The sequence below is a fragment of the Lactuca sativa genome, chromosome 3 (assembly GCF_002870075.4).
Source record: "Lactuca sativa cultivar Salinas chromosome 3, Lsat_Salinas_v11, whole genome shotgun sequence".
Taxonomy (NCBI): domain Eukaryota; kingdom Viridiplantae; phylum Streptophyta; class Magnoliopsida; order Asterales; family Asteraceae; genus Lactuca; species Lactuca sativa.
The window spans coordinates 7,406,378-7,421,881 of NC_056625.2; the positions used below are offsets into that span (position 1 = coordinate 7,406,378).

General features: G+C 35.4%; 2 protein-coding genes across 2 annotated transcripts; one reads left to right on the forward strand and one right to left on the reverse strand.

Annotated features, from left to right (window-relative positions):
- Positions 1 to 594: 594 nt before the first annotated feature.
- LOC111920855 (stress-response A/B barrel domain-containing protein UP3) lies at positions 595 to 1,239 on the reverse strand. The gene has a single exon (XM_023916436.1). The coding sequence runs from the start codon at positions 1,237 to 1,239 to the stop codon at positions 595 to 597; it is 645 nt and encodes a 214-aa protein (XP_023772204.1).
- A 13,589-nt stretch (positions 1,240 to 14,828) lies between these two features.
- LOC111920883 (protein LITTLE ZIPPER 1) lies at positions 14,829 to 15,453 on the forward strand. Its single transcript, XM_023916458.3, has 2 exons — positions 14,829 to 15,043; positions 15,137 to 15,453. Exons 1-2 carry the CDS (start codon positions 14,928 to 14,930, stop codon positions 15,312 to 15,314), a joined length of 294 nt encoding a protein of 97 aa, XP_023772226.1. The 5' UTR covers positions 14,829 to 14,927; the 3' UTR covers positions 15,315 to 15,453.
- The last annotated feature ends 51 nt before the right edge of the window (positions 15,454 to 15,504 follow it).

The window sequence follows — 15,504 nt, forward strand, 5'->3', positions numbered from 1 at the left end:
TTCTATTCATTGATGATTAAAATCAAACAACCGATTTATAAAATCTGGTTTATCGATTTGAACATTCCCTTGAGAGTCTTTTAAATAATCTTGAATGTTTCCTAAAAGTCATCCACTGTGCAAAATACCTTTGATGAACTAGCCACATCATTTTCCTGAATTTGAAAAAACAAATTTATATTACAAAATCATAAAAAATCGTTATTCAAAAATGAATCATGTTACAAGCGGTAATGGAAGATATACAATCAATAGTGAATAAAATACATTACATGCCTACTCTTATAATGTTTCCTAAGCTTTTCAATAAAATAACTTTAAATTTCCATAATAAAATACAAACAACAATCACAAATTCATAATTCATGATCAAGTTCTCCACTTACAACCAAGATTTTCACAAGGTTGATAACACAACCAAGTAAAGATGCAAGAATGAATAAAAGGGTTGAAAAAAAGAAACTTAGCTACCTGGTGATGCACAAATCGTATTCTTTTCCTACAAAGAACTGATGATTTAGAAAAATCAATTAGAAAAAAAGAGTCGATCGATAATTGAGAACTTGGAACAGGCATCCATTAGAGGTTATCCACCTACGGAGGTGGAATCAGGTAATCAACAACCACTACACTCTCTATGGAATCACCGGCTTTCTCCTCCTGCGAGTTCACACCTTCCAAATTTGAATCCAGTGCCTCCAAATCAGCTTGCCCAGGCAAAACAACAATTGAAGCGATCGTAAACCCTTTCGCCCATTCATGAGAGAAATTCTCACCCAAACTTAGTTGTTCAATCGCTTGAAACTGATCTTTAATTCTTCCAATCACTTCCAAAACCCTAGCTTTCTCATTTTCGACTAAATTCCCCTTCAACTTCAGAAATGTAACTTTCATCGCCGACCCTGGCTTCGGTGAGACACTAGCACCATTAGACATCCAATCAACGGCCATGACGTCATCAATGATCAGTTTATTCTCGTTGACGACGCGAACGTGCTCAGGATGCACCGCGCACTCCCGAAGATCCTCCTTTGCTCTATACCGACTGTGAAGCATGTGAGTGAAGGTAAGCCACAATGACCGAGAGTGAAGGAGTTGTCTGAAGGAGAGGTGGATGGTGAGGTTGAGTGATGCTAAGCCATTGAGTCCACTCACCATAGGGGTTACGGCGGAGGATGAGATGATGAAGGTGTACATGCTCTGTGATGTTAGTCTGCAGAAGATGGAGGCATGAGGCATGTTGCGTGCCCTAGATTTACAAAAGATAGATGAAGAGAGTCACAGGAATTAAAGGAAATATGTGGATGGTTGAGAAATTATAGGAATTAATTAATGTTTCTAAATATACAATTACTCTAATACCATTTTCACCATTTACAAGTTACACTTTAATACAAGTAATTTTAGAATTTACATAAATGGCCCGTTTGATAACAACCTTAGATTTTATTATTTAGAAGCTCCAGATCTGTTCTCGCGTTCTCAACCTTATATATATATATATATATATATATATATATATATATATATATATATATATATATATGTGTGTGTGTGTGTGTGTGTGTGTGTGTGTGTGTGTGTGTGTTCGTAATGAGAACTGATTAATTTTGGAATAGCTTGAATAAGAATTAATTAATGTGTACGAACTATGAGAATGATTATGGAGCATAAGATTTGAATTATATCTTGATAAGAATTAAAATATACCTTAAATTTTTTTTTTGAACCGGCAAAAGATATTTTATTATTAAAATTCACTTTACCAGCAAGTAGCTAGTAGAGGTGAATGTTTTACATCATTTCAATTACATAGAAGATGGGTTGTGTTCCATAAACTCAATTATATTCTATCACTACGCCCTCTATGCTTTACCCATATGTATGTTAGGGCTTTGAAATAAGCAATATTGTCACCGACGCAAAGTCAATCTTGTTAAAAACTCTATCATTAAACACCACAGGGTTCCGAATAATATCGATGTTAACGTTTTCCTCTTCTTGGGGCAGTTACCCCATTTGGAGGCGAAATCAATGATGTTTGAAATTGATTGAAACTATGTCGTCTAGATGTTGCAACATTGGAGAATCGAGTGTAATACTTCTTTCACTAGTGGGCATGAGGCTAGGATATGATTGTTGGATTAGTGTCTCAGTCCATAACTATTTTGGTATGTACTTGACCCGATAGTGCATGGTCCTTTTGGGTTGCCTTCACCAAAGCAACTCGATTGGAGAAATAAATAAAGAGAGAGAGGTTATTATGATTTATTAATATGTTATAAGGATAATATATTAAAGGAGAAATAATATTTGTTTAATTAATATTGGTCAATAATTAATTAAGAATTAATTTTGTGATCAAGTGTAATTAATTAAACTAGAGGGGCTGAATTGTAATTATGTGATAGTTACAAAATAAGGTAAGGATTATCTTATATATATGGTGAACGAATTTGAGGTGTAAATCCCTTAGAATTTGACTAGGATAAGGATTTCTAGGACTTATCTTATGGTTGCTTGGTGGACAAGCAACTAGATAAGGATAAGGACTAAAACCCTAATCTTTACACCTATATAAACCCCCTAAGGCATAGGAATTCGTCCAACCCTTCCCAAGAGGTCCTAAGGACGAATTCTAACCTCCCTCCTCTCTCTTTATACCTTCTCCACTTGCTTATGGTGTTTGTAAGCCATTAGAGGAGTGACACTTGTGACTCTAAGCCTTCCAAGGTCAATTCAAGGAGGAATTGGATTGTTATTGCTATATAACAATCAAGGTATGTTCTTAAACCTAATTATATGTTAGTATTGATTTCCATATGCTAGAATTAGGGTTTATAGTCTTGGATTCAAAGTATGTACAATAGAGAAACCTAGATCCAAGCATTAGGGTTTGTATGAGCACTTAGGATGTCTTATGACCAAAACCCATCAGTGGTATCAGAGCCATGATTGGTTTCTATTGTATTGATGCTTGATGTAACTGAAAATCGTGTTTTGATCTCACTGTTCGACTTGACTCGGCGAGTTACTCTTGGACTCGGCGAGTCAGCCCTACTCGGCGAGTTCCAGAGGGTGACTCGGCGAGTCGGTGCGTCAGACAGTGCTTATCTCGGGATTTCTTGCTGTTTTTGCATTGGGATAATTACCTTATCATGTTAGATTAATATTAATCCGATTATATGATATATTTGACTATATTTTTAATCTAATTGAAGATATTTATCAATTAATAAGATAATTGTTTCCTTATAAGATAATTGATTAATTATTTTAAGTAAATTGATAAATTATTTTGCAAGAAATCATCAAATATGGATAATTATGTGATTAAATGTTATTTGATCCTTGTTGTTGTGAAAAGTTTCATATATGGCCCTTTAGGTTTTATAGTTTAAATTTGAACCCCAAAAGCTTTGTTGTTTTGAAATTTAAATAGTTGAAACCCTTATGTTTTGAGAAATGTTTCAAAACTTGCCCTCAAGTTTTGGAATTTAAATTTTGATTAAATAGTTTAATTTTGATGTATATTTAAATTCTAAAACCTAATGTGTTGAAATGTTTCAAAACTTGCCCTCAAGTTTTGGAATTTAAAAGTTGATTAAAAGTTTAATTAGGAATGTTAAATTCTAAAACTCAAGTATAGTTTTGAAAAAGTTCAAATCACACCCTTATGGTTTTATTAACTAATTAAGGTGTTTAATTAAAGAGGTTTAATAAATCCATAAAATTTTAGGTTTACAATTTAAGTGAATTAAAAGTATAATTGTTAAATTGAACCACCTAATATTTTAAAAGTGTAAAATACACCCTATACTATATATAACATTAAAAGTCTAACATTATATATATGTATGAGTAAAAGTCAGTCTTACCGTTAGTAAGCCTCATTCACGAAGCTAGTCTATAAGGGGTGTTTAAGGAAATTGCCTATAAAATGGCGATTGAATGGGTATCCACTCTTACCCACCGCACTCTTGACCAGTGGAGGGTCGTTAGCCGAACGGGTAGGATAGGACGAAACCTTCCTTTATATGTATAATGAAGTATAAAAGTAACTAAATGTTTTCATATAATTCCCAATCTTAGTTACTTAGGCAAAAGTAAATTGATGCAATTCCATGAAATTACACTTTGTGCCCTTGCGAAGACGTTAGTGGAGCGTGTGTGGTTAACCGACACACTAAATGGGTCTAAGCAAAGGTAGCAAAGGGTGACTCAATGTTTGTCATAGTTTGGTGGAGCGTGTGTGGTTTACCGGCACATCGAATAGGTGACTGTAACATGTGAGGGCACCATGTAGTTTGCATGGTTATTCACACCCGCTTTGTGATCCTCGGCATCCCAGTCACAAACAAGAGGGGCATATCGAGATTTAAACATGTCATTGAAAGTTCAATGTATCTCAAAGGATCTAGGAGTTTTCATAGATTTAAAACTTAAATTCTTTTTCGTTTTTCGTGGTGGAAATTAGTGAATCGTCATTCACTTACCTTCAAATGTTCTGCAATTAGGGTTACGGCATCCCTCTCCCGAGTTGTAGAATATTGTGTTGGGTCCTAGCCTTAGTATCTCATTTGGGTGATTTACTAAGGACTCAATGAATCAACTAACTTGAATTTGTTTTCTCCCGTATTGTAGATGTCAAAGTTCGACAACTATGGTTTTCCCAAATCCCGTGGAACAAGCTTTCCACATGAAGATGGTATTCCACGATTCAATCGAGGAACAAGAAATCATGCTTCACTTCCTCCTCCTCCTCCTATTGTTCTCCCCAACCCACAAGATCGAAGAATTGAAAGGTTCAATATCACTAAAGCCCTATTGGAAATGAAACATGAAGATGGTCAACCCGTGTATGCACACGTTCTAGGAATGAAATCACACATTGATAGGTTGATAATGTTGGGTGTGTCATTCCCAGATCAGTTGGCTGTGAATTGGGTTTTGCAGTCACTTCCAGAATCATATAATGAGTTCAAAAGAAAGTATTATATGATGGATCATGACGACAACCTCATTGACCTAACTTACATGCTCATTGCTGCGGAATCAGAAATGATTTGGCGAAGCAATGGAGCGTATTTGTTGGGAGAGTCAACCGACCATACTTCCGAGGACGTTCTAGGAGAACCGACCTGCGTTTGCTGCCAAAGGAAAGGGCGTTGGATACAAGTCTGCCAAAAGAGCCTGAAGAGTCCAAAAGATGGGAGAGTCAAAGAGTATGGCTGCGCTTCAGGAAAAATCCACTATCTAACTTCATTAAGTTCCTATTCATTGATTCTTAATACATAATGTGATAAGATTGCATTTGAATGTTTTGCAGGATCGGTGAAAAGAAAGGAAGCTTGGTGAAAAGAGCAAGATGAATCTAATCACAAGGAATGGATCTTGATCGCATGGACTTGAAGATTAGATTTTGAGCTTAGATAGTTATGATAGAGTTTTTAGAAATTTCCTTTTGAAATACATAGTTTTCAATGGATTTTGCAAGGACAAATGTTTTCCGCTGCTTTATAAATAAAATAAATTTTCGTTTGACTTATTTATTTGTTTGTTTATTTCCTTGCAATGAAATCGTTATGAAAATTGGTGTTTGCATTTTTCTACAACAAATGGATTTGATTCTTATGTTATTCATGGAAAGTCGAGAATTTACCGAATAGGGAGAGTTTCTCATCGGCCAAGTTTCAATTGGACAGAAACTTGGAATCATGCAACTTGGTTACACGATGAATGAGAAATTTCGTATTTGGAAATTAGACTAATTCATTGACAAAGAGTCAAGTGAAGGACTAGGAGATCGAGTACACAAAGTTGCATGTTGATCAAACTCCACCATAAGAGTAACAAGATATTCGTCATGATTTACTAAAGGTTTAGTAAATATGATTATACTTATAAGATTAAGTGTAATTCTTAGTTGATTGAAAAAGTTTAAATCAATAGCAAAACGAATAAGAAGAATCAAGAAGACAGAAAGATAAAAGTTTCTCCATTCTAAGAAGAAGGGAGAGTAGCTTTTATGCTTTATGATAGGTCTTAATGATTAAGAACCATACCTCAATTGATCCTCTAAGTGAGTCTTAGTACAATTGTATGTCTAAGAAGAGGAATCAAGAATTGAAGAAATGGTTAAATCAATAAGTCAATCATACTTCGTTCAATAACAAGTCTTAAAGTTAAGATTGTGACATTGAGTGAAAGGTATTAAGAAGGTTTGTAACTTTCATTAAATGTGGAAAGTTGTGATATCTTGGATAAGACAAAGACCAACTAGGACAAATTTATGAAGTCTTTTGATAAAAGCTACACTAACTCTTGAATATTTGTTTGTCAAGAAATGGTTTTTGACAAGAGAATCTAATATGTCAAGGAGCCAGTGGGAGTCTTAATGGTCTTGAAAGGTTTCAAGAACAAATCAAATAAACCTTATCGATCATCACTAGCCACGAGTTGAGGTTTACAACCTATCGTGTTGACATTATTTTGTTTCTGTGCCAATCCCATCGAGTTAATTATGCATGTGAGTTCTATGAGTTCTCATTTTGAACGCATAAAAGGCAAAGCACCTTAATCAATGAAAGGTACATTGATAGGAAAGGGTGAGCTGCTTAACTACTGGGAAGACATGGTGGGCAGTTGTGCTACCATAAAGGCAAGAAATCGAGATCAAGAAAGTTCGATCCGTAAGAGTTTGAATTTGTCGTAAACCTTGGTTTTGACAAATTCACATGGATAGGAACAAATACACTGTTTAAATCTAAGTGTCATAAGATTTCCTCCATGAAAATGATTGTGAGGAAATGCTTTCACTAAGACAGATTTTAAGAAGATAGTGATTGTAAAATTGCATTCTCGAATTCAATTATGGTTACGGCATCCCTTTCCATAATTTGAATTGTGAGGTTTAGCAATTAGTCTTAATTGTTTAGACACACATATGAACTATCGAAGGCAAATGTGTATAATATCAAGAAACGTTGATAAAAGATTATCAAAGCACTAAGTATTAGAAACATGAACTTAAGAAATTCAATAAGCATTGTTTTTCTGAAAGTTAAGATGTTTATGAATACATGTCGAAGCTAGTGGGAGCATAAGTGTTATGTTTTATAATAATCATCAAGATAGTGGGAGCATAAAAGTTATGATTGTATGATTATTAAGGAAAGTATTACAAGATTAGCAATATTAATTATAGAAAACAAGAGTCATACTTTGCAAAGTCGCAATAGTTGAAGAGTTGTTTTGCTATAATTAAGGGAGAGAATATTATGCTTCATTTCAAATCTAAAGGTTTAGGTTGAGAAATGTTAATAAAATTTAGTCAAAGGTACAAAGTGTGTTCTTAAAATTTCAATTATGATTACGGCATCCCTCTTCACAATTCGAATTTCGAGAACATAGCAAATAAAACATTATGCGTCGTGTCCCATACGCTTCGGGTATAGGATCGATTGCAAATGCTTTAATGTTTGACCATTCTAAAATTTTCCAAATGTCAAGCGCATTTAGAGGGAAAAGGGACTAGAATTGGTTTTGACTAAAATAATTAAACAACTATCAAAGGACAATCCAAAGTTCGACGAGGATTGGTCGCTTGTGAGTAGTTGGAAGTATAGTATTGGAAAATATGGAAATGTTTCCATATTGGATGGACCATATCGATATCATTACGAATAGATAAAATTATATTAAGAATGAGTTGTCATATGGAACATATGGAAGTGTGTCCATATTGGGAATTGAATATTGAGAAATCTATGACTAGATTAGAAACTTCTATGCAAAAGGATGTTCAAAGAAAGTACTTTGAGTGAGAGACATCACATCTATGGAATTGTCTTGTAACAATCTCCGATAGAAGACTTTGTAATATCATTGGCAATAGTCTTTGTGACTTTGGTGCAGTGACATTACAAAAGAGATCATTGCATAAAATGTTAGAATCCAGCATATTCTATAAGTAGCAAGAATTTGATATTCTTTCACTTATGAAAAGGATTTGGAGTTGTGAAATGAGAATGATTGGAAATGTGTTCAATGTGATCTATTTCACAAAGTAAGAACCATAGGTAAACATTGTGTACATGCTAGAAGCATGGGACAAGTGTTGTAATTAAAGTAAGAAGTTGATTACCCGAAACGATAAATAATGAGTAATCAATATGGTGATAAATAAAAGGTGTTTTATTTATGCTCAAAGGGTTGAGGCCATATGGGATTAGTATTATTCTTGTGTTTCACTTTGCATGTTTTGACTTCCAGAATAATTGAATTTATTAAGAATAATCGAATTATTCGAACGGGCCACAGTCGTTCATATGTTGGAAGTAGATATGAATGAAGACTGTCGTGAATTGGTGTGTGGATTGTCTAAAAGAGTATTAGACATAAGCAAATGTTTGCTGCAACGTTCATGAGTGCTTATGAATGTGATTTGAGCATTGGATTAGACCCACGCTCACTTGGATCACTCCATGGATTGTATCACGAGTGATTGGTGAGACGATAACATCTTATATTCTTGAAACCGAGATGTGTGAGTTGTATCTTGCAAATCGGTTACACATTGATAATATGTAAACGCACCAGTAACTTGGTGTTATAAAACATATTGTTGTGTGTGATTCGGTGCGTGAGTACAAGCAAGCATTGTATCAAAGTTTATCCGTTCCTTTTATCCAAAGTAGGATAAAAGCGATATCTTTGGGCCACTCGATGGTTTAGTGATGACAAACGTAAATGCTCGGCCGGGCTAGGGCTAATTTGATTTGTTCAATTAGTCTGTCGTCATAAATCAAAAATCGAGATATAGTACAAAGAGAATGATTTGAAATCATATCTCATATGATATCTAGAATGGAGGAATATATGATCCCTTATCTAAGGACACGTGTATTTGATATGATCAGAGTTGACAGCGGCTTTGGAAAGCTACGATTGCAGATCGGGATCCGAAGTCATACGCAGAATAGTTGTTAGACTTATCCAAGTGGGAGACTGTTGGATTAGTGTCTAAGTCCATAACTATTTTGGTATGTACTTGACCCGATGGTGCATGGTCCTTTTGGGTTGCCTTCACCAAAGCAACTCGATTGGAGAAATAAATAAAGAGAGAGAGGTTATTATGATTTATTAATATGTTATAAGGATAATATATTAAAGGAGAAATCATATTTGTTTAATTATATATTGGTCAATAATTAATTAAGAATTAATTTTGTGATCAAGTGTAATTAATTAAACTAGAGGGGCTGAATTGTAATTATGTGATAGTTACAAAATAAGGTAAGGATTATCTTATATATATGGTGAACGAATTTGAGGTGTAAATCCCTTAGAATTTGACTAGGATAAGGATTTCTAGGACTTATCTTATGGTTGCTTGGTGGACAAGCAACTAGATAAGGATAAGGACTAAAACCCTAATCTTTACACCTATATAAACCCCGTAAGGCATAGGAATTCGTCCAACCCTTCCCAAGAGGTCCTAAGGACGAATTCTAACCTCCCTCCTCTCTCTTTATACCTTCTCCACTTGCTTATGGTGTTTGTAAGCCATTAGAGGAGTGACACTTGTGACTCTAAGCCTTCCAAGGTCAATTCAAGGAGGAATTGGATTGTTATTGCTATATAACAATCAAGGTATGTTCTTAAACCTAATTATATGTTAATATTGATTTCCATATGCTAGAATTAGGGTTTATAGTCTTGGATTCAAAGTATGTACAATAGAGAAACCTAGATCCAAGCATTAGGGTTTGTATGAGCACATAGGATGTCTTATGACCAAAACCCATCAATGATCCCATGTTTCTTCTGGCGCTCTACAGAATCCACATGTAGTTGATGTCATTACAACACCCCTGTTCTTGAGTGCTCCGCCGATGGTATTCTATTTTGTTTCTCTCTCTACACAAAGCCCGAGACTTTTAATGGAATTGTTTTTAGCCATGGGAATATATCGTCGCATACTGGAAAGGGGGCCCTTTCATTCTAACACGGAGGGGTGCCACACAAAATTTCCAATTTAACACAAATGATGATACCCATCCATCCCTTGTCTCCCTTGGTTGCATTATATCCTCGAATGGAATATTGATCCTCTCCAACGTGTCTCTACATTTTACAATATTTTTCAAAACACCAATCCAAAGGTTCCTTGAGCAGAATCGAGTCTGATCGCCATCCAGTTTGTGTAGTCTCCTGATAACCTTAGCCCATAAAGAATTGGGATCACTCTTCAAGCGCCACATCCACTTAGTTAGTAATGCTAAGTTCAAAGAACGTATGGATCCCAGATCTAATCCACCCACCGCCTTTTGGAGAAACAATGTTCTCCCATGCCACCCAGTTTATACTATTATTACAAGTAGGACCTCCCTAAATAGTTTGCCTTTGTATTTTTTTCAAGTAAGTTAATAACTCCAATCGGGGCACCTAATGGACAGACAGAATGTGGGGAGACTCCCAAGGACAACTTTAGCGAGTGTAATTCGACCACCAAAGCTAAGGCTTTTTGCCTTCCAAACCGATAGTTTTGCCTTTAGTTTAGCCAAAATTGGATTCTATGAAGCCTTTCGATTCATATTTGTTCCTACTAGGAACCCAAGGTAGGTGAAAGGTAGCGATGACGGTTCACAACCTAGAGGAATTTCCCAATTAACGACTTCACGGGTCGGAGCAACAATGCCATAGACTTTGGATTTGTTGAAGTTAACCTTCAAGACGGAAGATACATAAAAGCATCTTAGGATTCTAGCCAAGTTTACAATATTCCTCTTCGACCATTCCCCCAAGAACAAAGCATCATCTACGTATAATAGATGGGACAAGAAAATGTTAGAGCATGGAATTCGAATCTCGTCGAATATACCTTTGGAGGTCACTGACTTCAATGCAATGTTTAGTCCCCCCATCGTGAAAATAAACAAGAAAGGGGAAAGCGGGTCCCCTTGCCTCACCCCCTTTGACATTGTAAACTCACTAGTAGGGCTTCCATTAATGATAATAGAAGCTCTAGCCAACTTCAAGCAACCCTGGATCCATGATCTCCATTTACAAGCAAAATTCGTTTGGGCCATTATAGATTCAAGATATCCCCAATTAATAGAGTCGAAAACATTGTTGAAATCTGTCTTGAACAAAATTTCTTTCCCATTTGCCTTGGCCCACGAACAGATCTCATTTACAATGAGATGCCCCTCTAAAATGTTCAACCCTTCTACAAAGGCGGATTGAACCTCATTAATCACACTCCTAGTTACCCTTTTAACTCACAAAGCAAGAATCTTTGCAATGATCTTATACATCGATCCAATCAAACTAATTGGACGATAATCAACAAGACGAAGTGGTTCTTTACTCTTCACAACTAGTGTAATAAAAGAGACATAGCAACCCCTTGAGAACTTGCCCCACCTTTCAAAATATTTTAGAAATTCAAATACATCATCTTTTATGGTTACCCAGAATTTTTTGAAGAATTTGAGGGTAAGCTCGTCCCACCCCAGGGACTTCTCTCTACCACATGAACAAATGGCGTTTTTTTTTATCTCAATGAGTGAGATCGGCGACTCTAAAATTTCAGCATCAGTCGAAGATAGCTTTCGAAAAAATTCGCTGCTAAATCTTGATCTAGACACCCATTTTTCATGGAACTTATTGGAGAAAAAAATTCACAGCTTCATTTTTCATTTTGCTGGGATTTGATAGCCATTTTTCCTTTGCCATGAAACCATCAATATGGTTTCCCCTTGCCTTGTTATTAATGTATCCAAGAAAGAAACTTGGATTCCCGTCCCCTTCTACTACCTACTTAATCCTTGCTTTCTGTCTGAGATCCAAAGAAGCGAGCATTTCCATTTTTGAGATCCTGCTAAAACCTCTAACTCTTTCTTCGATTTCAAGATTAGATAATTGCCTAGTTTCTGCCAGTGAGTCTATCTCTCCCATTCCTTTTTTCATGCTCATAAGTTTCTCATTTTTTTTTGAAATTCAATCGCCCTCCATTTCTTGATTTCACCCTTCAAGTGTTTGAATTTACACGCTAAGAAAGCATCAGCAACACCATATCCTTTGATTTCTTCTGATGCTTTAAGTACTACATGATCAAATCCATCTCGCAACAACCATGAGTTGAAAAACTTAAATGAGGGAGGACCAAAGTCTTCAATCTTGGTTTTAAGGAACACATGAGAGTGGTCTGAAAGATATCTGGAAAGAGCAATAGATGAGGCCATAGGAAATTTGTCAATGAAATTCGAACATACCAAATATCTATATAATTTTCTCAACTTTGCCTCGAATTGCTGAAAATAAGTGTATCTATCACCCCCTCCCCCCCCCCCCCCCCCCCAATTTCAAATCGTGTAATTCAACTCTTTCAATGAAGAGATTGAAAGAATCAACAATCGATTTACAAAAGGTCGAGTTGATCCTTTAATCAGTCTCCGGACATCGTTAAAGTCACCAAAAATTATCCAGGTGGCATTCCATATCTTCGTTTTTTCTAAGACGGGTTTAGGCCCATACACATTTACTACAGCTGCCATACCAGCAACGGACGGGAAGGTACCAAAGGTCGCTAGAAATACCCATACTTGATCGTTTCACCAATTGATTTATATTTTAACAATATCCGTTTATTTATTATAATCAAATCTGATTGAAAACACTTGGTCTAATATTGTGTTTGAATAAAGTATATTTGAAAAAACCTGCGACGGATGTTAGCGGTTCGAGTCCGCTGATCTCCAACTCGTGAACTTAGCCGATACAAAGCTATATGAAAACACCCAATTTTTCCGATTTGGTGGTTCGATCTGTGATTTATCATTCATGAAAGTTGATAAGATCCATCCATTTAGCAACACCTTAGGATGGCATATCCTTAAAATTAAGGGCGAGGTTCAAACGAGGAAAGGCTTACAGTGGATACCTAGGCACCAAGAGACAAGGAAGGGCGTAGTAAGCGATGAAATGCTTCGGGGAGTTGAAAATAAGCATAGATCCGGAGATTACCGAATAGGTTAACCTTTCAAACTGTTGTCGAATCCATGGGCATGCAAGAGACAACCTGGCGAACTGAAACATCTTAGTAGCCAGAGGAAAAGAAAGCAAAAGTGATTCCTGTAGTAGCGGCGAGCAAAATGGGAGCAACCTAAACCGTGAAAATGGGTTTGTGGGAGAGCAATACAAGCGTCGTGCTGCTAGGCGAAGCAATAGAATGCTACACCCTAGATGGCGAAAGTCCAGTAGCCGAAAGCATCACTAGCTTATGCTCTGACCCAAGTAGCATGGGGCACGTGGAATCCAATGTGAATCAGCAAGGACCACCTTGCAAGGCTAAATACACATGGGTGACCGATAACGAAGTGGTACCATGAGGGAAGGGTGAAAAGATAACTCGTAGTTTAAATCTTTCGTTGTTGATTTACATGTGTAGAAATATTTGATAAAAATAGTTGCTAACTTTTTTAAATGTGTAGAATAAAATAAAATGTAAAAGCTCTAAATAAGAAGCAAGATTTTTTTTGAAAGAGACCAAAGCCTCAACAAAACTAAATAAAAAGCATGATGGAGATTATGTATATGAGTTTTCAATTTAACATAAAAAAAGATTAAACCTACATTTTCAAACTTTATTTTGTTAGTTTGGATTTTAAAATAACTAATAGATAAAAATCATAAGAGGCATGATTGCTCCAATCTCGATTTTAATCTTAAGATCTTATGATTTTAAGATTTTCCAAGCGAAAAACAATTATGATCACATTATGATTTATCCGAAGCAATGTGAGTATTAAGATCTTAAGCTTCCGACTAGGATGTTAATATCTTAACACGAACAAATTGCACCTATTTAGCTTCATTTTATAGTTGACACTCAAAAATTTGTCTATTTAACTTGACATTGAACATACTCCACATCTAAGGCTCTATGAGAAAAATCAAATATAGGTTTATTTTTGTAGGATCTTTTGATCTCGATCCAATCTTATAAACATAATCTTACGAAACATAAAATACTTTAGATAAAATCCTAATTTAAAAGCCTTAAAGCTATTAAAAATTGGTTGTCGAACATAAATTATGTTCAATGTAGTGTTGTAAACGAGCCGAGTCTAGCTCGAGCTTGGGTAGGCTCGGACTCGGCTCGTTTAAATTCATGGGGATTGAGCTCGAGCTCGATTCGATTCGAGTTTAATTTTCAAAGCTCAAGCTCGACTCATGGATGAATTAAAATGCTCGAGTTTGGTTCGGGCTCGACTCGTTTGTATGTCGTGCCTAAATGAGCCTAGATCGGCAGTAAAAAAAATAAGCTTATTTGTATTTTTTTGGTAATTAATATATAAAATTAAAATTAAAAATTATATTATATAAATATGCATTGGCTTGTTTAAGCTTGTGGGCCTAATCGAGCTCGACAGATAAAGTTCGGACTCGAGCTCGTTTAATAAATGAGCCTAAAACTAAACTCGAATTCGGCTCCAGCTCGTATAACTCAAACTCGAATAGAATTTTTAACGAGTCGTTAAGCTCATTTACACCCATAGATAAATGAACTCTTTTGTTAAAAGAACTAAAACGTAATAATACTTTGATTTTATTACACATATGTATACTGGCCCACTACACACATGGTTAAAATAATGTCTCCAGTTTTGAAATAAATGCAAACACCATAATTACCAAGGTCTGGATTCGCATCTAATCATTACACATACTAAATTTTTTAATATATTAAATAGTTGTTTGATAGAGATATGTTGTGATAATAAATTCTATTACTCTAGCTATTTTCTTGAATTAATAATGAAAAATACGTAGTTGTCCTATTTATAAAGGAGGCAGGAACCAACAACTTAGGCATTCATGTTAGTATTCATCCCGAAAAGGGAAACTAACACCTCTAAATGTACACATATAACTCAAAATGTGTCTCATCGCCTCTTCTTAGTTCCCCTACCCGGAAAATGAAGTCAAATCGTGTTCGAAAACACATACAAGTTCGACTTCATAGGTTTAACAGGTACATGAATCACTTTCTCCTTTGTATACAAAATGTCTCCTCTTTTTCTCTATAAGGTTATTGAAACAAATTTATTTTTGTTGTGATGAACAGACGCATCAATGAAAAGATGAAACAGGAGATGGAGTTCAAAAACTTGAAGTTGTATATGGAGAACATGAACATCTTGAAAGAAAACGCAGAACTGTGGAAGAAAGCAATCCAACTCCGTGAAGAAAATACTATTTTACTGTCTAAGCTTGTGAAAAATATCAAGCCTTCGGGTTCGTGATAGCAAAGGAGACACGAAACCTAAATTTTCTCTAATCTTATTTGCTAAATTGTTGTTTGTACTTTGTAGTGACTATTTCATCAATTGCTAATATTGGCTTCTTACATAATATCTAATTAATAAAACAATTATTAGTGTATCTCATATAAATACAACACGTCTTATATGTTGAAGTCCCATGTTTTTCATA

Bases quoted from the DNA above. Each gene is read 5' to 3' on its own strand.
- LOC111920883 (XM_023916458.3), top strand. From the start codon at position 14,928: ATGTACACATATAACTCAAAATGTGTCTCATCGCCTCTTCTTAGTTCC. The intron at 15,044-15,136 runs GTACATGAATCA...TGTGATGAACAG, and splicing joins CGACTTCATAGGTTTAACAG to ACGCATCAATGAAAAGATGA.
- LOC111920855 (XM_023916436.1), bottom strand. From the start codon at position 1,239: ATGCCTCATGCCTCCATCTTCTGCAGACTAACATCACAGAGCATGTAC.